General features: G+C 59.5%; 1 protein-coding gene across 1 annotated transcript; it reads right to left on the bottom strand.

The window, feature by feature from the left end:
• Positions 1–465: 465 nt before the first annotated feature.
• On the bottom strand, positions 466–5,648 carry MAFB (MAF bZIP transcription factor B). Its single transcript, XM_060122758.1, has 2 exons — positions 4,234–5,648; positions 466–505 (listed from the first exon to the last, which is right to left on the bottom strand). Exons 1-2 carry the CDS (start codon positions 5,199–5,201, stop codon positions 481–483), a joined length of 993 nt encoding a protein of 330 aa, XP_059978741.1. The 5' UTR covers positions 5,202–5,648; the 3' UTR covers positions 466–480.
• Positions 5,649–5,968: the final 320 nt, after the last annotated feature.

The raw sequence follows: 5,968 nt of genomic DNA, 5'->3' as shown, positions 1-5,968 counted from the left end.
CCCGACGTGGGGACGATTTTTTCCCCCGGCTCACGGAGGGTCGCGAGGAGCCCGTGGGTGGCGGGGAGTGGTGGGAACCGAAAGGAGCCTCCGGCCTGCAAGGCGCCGCCGGGGTGGGACGAACCCAAGGACCTCGGGCCCCCGGTCGCTTTCCGGAGCTTCTGGGCGCCGGGTCTGCGGCGAGGCGGCGGGCAGGGATGTGGCCGGAACTTGCTTGCTGGAGGTCCCGGCCTCCTCCGAAGGCCCTGCTCTCATCTGCGTGCGCCCGGGCTGGTTGGTGCTCTAATGGTGGGTTGCGCGGGGACTAACAGTGCCCAAGAGGGCACCAGTGTGGAGGCAGGATGTGGATGTCTGTGTATCTGTGTGTCAGTGTGTCACTAGGACTGCGTCATGGGATTGTCAGCTTCTCAGAGATGCAAATGGTCACTCTGAACCGGCCTGAGCCACCGTGTCGTTCAGGATGCAGCGTGATGATGTCGGTCACCGGACTGTGTGTCTCTGTGCTCTGGGGAAGGAGGAACAACGTTTTGGAGTTTGCGACCCTTCCCAGCCCAGAGGCTTTTCTGGCGGAGTCCAGGCGACTCTAGAGGTGGAGGGTGCCAGTCGGCTTGGGATGATTCCAAAGGGAGTCAAGTCTCCACCGCATGGAGTCCTGGTGGTCTCCCTTGGTCCCCCGAGCCACACATCCGGATTTCTTCCAGAGCGCCACCTGCCAGACCTTTTTTGCCCCAAAGGGGATACACCGTTCACGTGGGCACGCTTTTACCCCTTCTGTGCATGTGCACTTGCACACGCAGTTACCCAGCTATCATACCCCCTTGCTCCTTCCGCCGTGCATGCGCCGGTAGAGTCACCCCCAGCCAGACCCAGCTTCCATCCTATTCCCAGATCACAGCCAAACCCTCCCTGCCAGGTACCCCTTCGGGTTGGTGAAATGAACTGGGCCTTGGAATTTAATTGAAGCTAGAATCTCTGACTTCTCTCCTCCCAGACAACACCAAAGTTCTGCTACATGTAAATTACTCTGGTATCATTTGCATCCTTACTGTCGGGATTTTCCCCCCTCTTTGCCGTACCCTGACCACCAATCCCAGGTCTCCAGGGACCTAGGCCAAAATCTACTGCCGTTAGTTTCACCATCCCCTTTCTTCTCCTTGGCTGTTTCCAGCTCTAGTTCCTGGCTGGGGTTCTACTGCTTTGGTTTCCTGCATCTCCCCATTCAGGTCCTGAAATTCCATGTTAGGAATCCCGGGCCAGGGAGCCCGAGGGCTGGAAAGCTGAGTCTCCCAGACTGCAGATACTGGGTCTGAGTCGATCAGAAACCCCTTGGAACCTGCCTTTGCCAAAGAAACAGAGAATTCTTGCAGAGGTGGTGGGAGGGGGCGGTCCCCACCCAGAGTTCTAGACGGGATTCCGAGAAGGCTGAGAGGGGTTTGGAGGAACCTAGACAGACGACCTTGCCTCCTCTGAGAGTCTGGGAAAGGAAAGGTTCTGGGACCACCTCCCTGTCGAGGACATATGGGCAGAGCTGCCGCACCAGAACAATGCCCCAACCCCCTACGACCCCCGATTTGTGGAGTCGTTGAGATCCCGGTCCGATGGTGCAGTGCCCTTCCTTGGGGCTGAGGGCTCCAGGCCTGAATGGCAGCAAATGGTTTGCACGGATGGGCTTCCTGTCTGAAGGGTCTTACACCCCAGGACCTCGTGCTGGATTCCACCTGCTTTCACAAGCTCTGGGGGAGAGGGGGCTAGGCCTCCACTCAGAGCCGGCATTCTAGGGCAATTCTGGTTGCTCCCAGCAGGTGCTCCAAGCAGGAGGGCCAGAATGGCAGGGCCCACGAGCCTGATTGCCAGAAACACCCTGCTTCCCCATCAGGGTGGCAGCTCTCGGCTTCCTGGGTTCAGCCAACCTCAGAGCCAGCAGGCCAGCAGACCAGTCGTGATGCCCAAGCCTGAACGCTCCGCCAAAGTGGCGTGTGCCCCCCTCTCCGCTCATCAACCGGCTCTTGACCGGTGTCCGTACCTAGAGTGAGAAGCAGAAGACACGTTTGAGGCTCAGGTACACACACACACACACACTCAAGGGAGAGCTTTGCCCAGATTTGTCTGTTTCCCCACTGGCCGGGGGAAGGGTGAGGGTGCCGCCCAAACTGGGGCGATACTTGAAGAGGCAAGAGAAGAAAAGACAGGCGAATGCAGAGTCCTGTAAATAAACACCATTTCCATGGTTTTAATAAGCAAAATAGGAAACCATTTTAATAACCAAAAAACAGAAACCAGTCTGAATAAAACTACAATAGACTAGGTTTTAATATTTTCATATCATAAGCAGGGTTTGAAATTGATCCCTTATTGTACATGAAATAAAAACAATTTCTGTTGAGGCAAATTTGATTTCAACACAGTTGAATCCGTAAAAACCGAAGCTCGTTTCTGATGCAGGACAAATATCCACAATATTTAAAACTGCAAGCACCATGCGGTTCATACAATCTTGTTATTACTGTTAATTTATCAACTAATACAAACTCAAAAATGCATCCGGCCAGCAGCGCCAGCAATTTCAAATGAGAACTAAAAAATACGCTTTCATTTTGGTATTTTTGTCAGTGCAACTTAAATCCTCTTACTGACCTGCAGGGGGGAAAAAAAGTACTAATAAAGAAAAAACACCCAGATCTTCCCTATAACTACTATACAACTGAAGGGGGCGGGGGTAACACCACCAATAACTCTCCCGCTCTCTCAAAAGCAGGGAAAGAAACACACATAACATATTGGTCTAAAGAACGCACTTGAAAGTTGCAAAATTACTTGCCAATGTTTGGGTTTCTGGTACTTTCTGAGTGTGGTGATTGGTTCAACATAAGTTCAGGTCACCGTTGGGCAGTCTGGGCTGGTGAAGCCGGTCACCCGAGGAGCATTTCGGCCCCAGCAATTAGTGCGGGCCTGGAGAGTTTCGTGGGGACCCTGGGGTGATTCTGGTTGCAATAAAAAGCAAACAAGGTCTGTTTTTCTTTCCTATCTTGTTAGGGGTGTCAACGTAGCCCTAAAACCAGGTGATGTGAGGACACTCCCCCGGCCTCCAGGGTGTGAAACTCTGCAGCTGCCCTGCCCTGGTACTAGGGAGCTGGGACCCCAGTCTTCTTTCTCCCAACAAAAACAAAATTGAAAACTAGAATGGGAGGAAAAGAGGACCGAAAGGGGGCAGGGGAGGGGGAGAAAACATGCAATTTCCAAGGGTGCCCCAAGACAGAGTTGTTTTCTGATGCAAATGCCCAGAAGTTTGTTTTTTTGTTTTTTGTTTTTTTTTACTTACAAAAAAATGCCATAATAATAAACCCAAACAAAGACACTCAGCTTGCTGCCAGGTTCTCTTAAGCGGTTTGGCGGGGCGGGTATTTACAAGCCTACAGCTCATAGACTGAAACCCGACAAGCAGCCGCCGGAGTTTCCGAACTGCGATCCCTTCTCACCCAAAGAAACAAGGGGGTTATGATCCATGATCAACAACATGCTAAAGTTAAACAAGAAAATGGTACAAAATAGAAATTATTACCATACATGTCCAGCATGCAGGATTAATATTTTTAATGCAGATTTTCGTATTTTTTCTATATAATCGAGCAGGCAATAAAACTGATGAGATTTGCGCGCAGAACGTCCTAACTGAGGCCCGCGTCTCGGGGCTGAGAGCCAGTGTTCTCCGGACCCTGGACAGACAGGTCCGCCTGTCCTTCCTTGCTTCGCTCAGCCTCGCCTCGCGCCTGCCGGGACGCCAGGGTCCCTCTCCTTTCCTCTCCTCGCTGCTCTCTTGCTGGACTGGATTACGCTCCGGGCCGCGAGGAAGCGGCCCCGGCTTAACGCGCAAAGTTCAGGAAGCCAGGAGTCTCCAGACGGCCTTGGCGACTCCTCGCGACTATGCCTTGCCGCCCTCCAGCCTGGAGAAAAGTTGCTCTGGGACTTCCCACCCCCTCGCCTCCCTCTGGCTCTGCTCGAGTCTAGGAGGCGCCGCTGGCGCTCACCGCTCTCGCCTTGGCCAATGTCCCCTGCCTGCCCGCGCGCCCTCCCGTCGCCCGCGTCCCGCGCGCCCTTCCTCCCTCTCCCTCAAGTCAAACAGGTCATGGCTGGGGCCGTGGCAGGGACAGGGTCCGGGGGAGTCCGGGGCTGGGGACACGGGACGGGGAGTCCGGGCCGGGGCAAGGGCGGGGGCCGGGAGCGGCCACGACTCACAGAAAGAACTCGGGAGAGGAGGGGCTGTCGCTGGTGGAGCCCGCCTCCCTGAAGCCGGAGTTGGCGAGTTTCTCGCACTTGACCTTGTAGGCGTCTCTTTCGCGGGCCAGCCGGGACACCTCCTGCTTAAGCTGCTCCACCTGCTGAATGAGCTGCGTCTTCTCATTCTCCAGGTGGTGTTTCTGCTGGACGCGTTTATACCTGCACGACTGGGCGTAGCCCCGGTTCTTCAGGGTCCGCCGCTTCTGCTTCAGGCGGATCACCTCGTCCTTGGTGAAGCCCCGCAGGTGGCGGTTCAGCTCGCGCACGGACATGGACACGAGCTGGTCGTCGGAGAAGCGGTCCTCCACGCTGCTGCTACCACCAGCCGCCGTCGCCGCGGCCGCCGCGTGCGGCCCAGGCCCGGAGTGGCTGGTGGGCAGCTGCTGCGCGGGGCTGGCCGCGCTGGACGGCGGCGGCGACGCTTGGTGATGATGGTGATGGTGCGGGTGCGCGTGTGGGCCCAGCTCGTCGTGCGCCACGCCGGCGCCCGGGTACGCGTGGTGCGGGTGTGGGTGGTGGTGGTGATGGTGGTGGTGCGCGCCGCGGAAGCCGTCGAAGCTCTGCAACGGCTGTGGCACTGGGTGCGAGCCTATGAGCGCCTCCACTGCGTCCTCGGGCGTCAGGTTGAGCGCCTCGGGGTTCATCTGCTGGTAGTTGCTCGCCATCCAGTACAGGTCCTCGAGGTGGGTCTTCTGTTCGGTTGGGCTGAAGCTGGGCGACGAGGGCACCGAGCTGCACGGCGTGCTGAGCGGTGTGGACGACACCGAGCCGGCTGGCTGCAGGCGCGTGCAGGGCCGTCCCGGGCGGTCCGCGCGCCCCAGCGGCTCCTTCTTTACGTCGAACTTGAGCAGGTCGAAGTCGTTGACGTACTCCATAGCCAGCGGGCTGGTGGGCAACTCGGGCCCCATGCTCAGCTCCGCGGCCATCGCTCACGCGAGGCGCAGCCGCCGCCGCCGCCCGGGAAACTTTGCAGCCGGCCGGGGCGCGCCGAGCCGGGAGCGGGGGCGAAGAGCGGCGAGCCCGGGAGGTGGGGAGCGGAGGGCGCAGCGGGCCGGGGCCGCCGGCCAAGCCTTTGTCTGGGGACGCGGCGGCGCGCGAGAGAGTCCCGAGGCTGCCTGCGCCGCCCCAGAGCTCGGGGCTGTGGCCGAGCCGGGGCCGGGCCGAGCCGGGAGGGGTGGAGAAGCGAGCGGGGCGCGCGGCCGGGTCGAGGGGTGGCGCCGGGCGAGCGCCCGCCGCTCGCTCTCTAGCTCTCTTGCTCTTGGGCTCTCTCGATCTCAGCCGCTCGCAGCCCGGCGGTGCAGCTGTGCGGGATCCGGCGCAGCCGCTGCCTTTTATCGCCTCCCTGATGTCACCGGGACGCGGGGGCCCGAGCAGCCCGGCGCGCTGGCCAATGGCTGTACGGGCCCCGCGGACCGGCGGCGCAGGGCGGGGCGCGCCTGACAGCTCCTCCGCCCCCCGTGTCAGCTGACTGGCGGCTCGAGCAGCCGGAGAGCCGCCGAGGCCTGGCGGAGGGCTGGAGCAGAGAGGGACAGCGGGCCCGGGCCCAGCCCCCCACCCCCTCGGTGTCCCGGCCCCCGCCCGCTCGCCTTCGGTGCCAGCCCCCCCGCCTCCACCACCATAGGCTGGGCCGCTTCGTCCACCCCTTCGCTCGCTCTCCTCCCTCTTTACCCTTGGCTCCCCCAACCCCAGTCCG

The sequence above is a fragment of the Lagenorhynchus albirostris genome, chromosome 15 (genome assembly GCF_949774975.1).
Source record: "Lagenorhynchus albirostris chromosome 15, mLagAlb1.1, whole genome shotgun sequence".
Classification (NCBI taxonomy): domain Eukaryota; kingdom Metazoa; phylum Chordata; class Mammalia; order Artiodactyla; family Delphinidae; genus Lagenorhynchus; species Lagenorhynchus albirostris.
This window is presented reverse-complemented; position numbering and strand designations above follow the sequence as displayed.

What these genes read in the sequence shown, in the direction of transcription:
- MAFB (XM_060122758.1), bottom strand. Translation starts at nt 5,201, where the DNA reads ATGGCCGCGGAGCTGAGCATGGGGCCCGAGTTGCCCACCAGCCCGCTG. An exon ending in TCCTCTCCCGAGTTCTTTCT is followed by an intron (nt 506 to 4,233) that starts GTGAGTCGTGGC and finishes CTCCTTCCCCAG; the next exon opens with AGCACAGAGACACACAGTCC.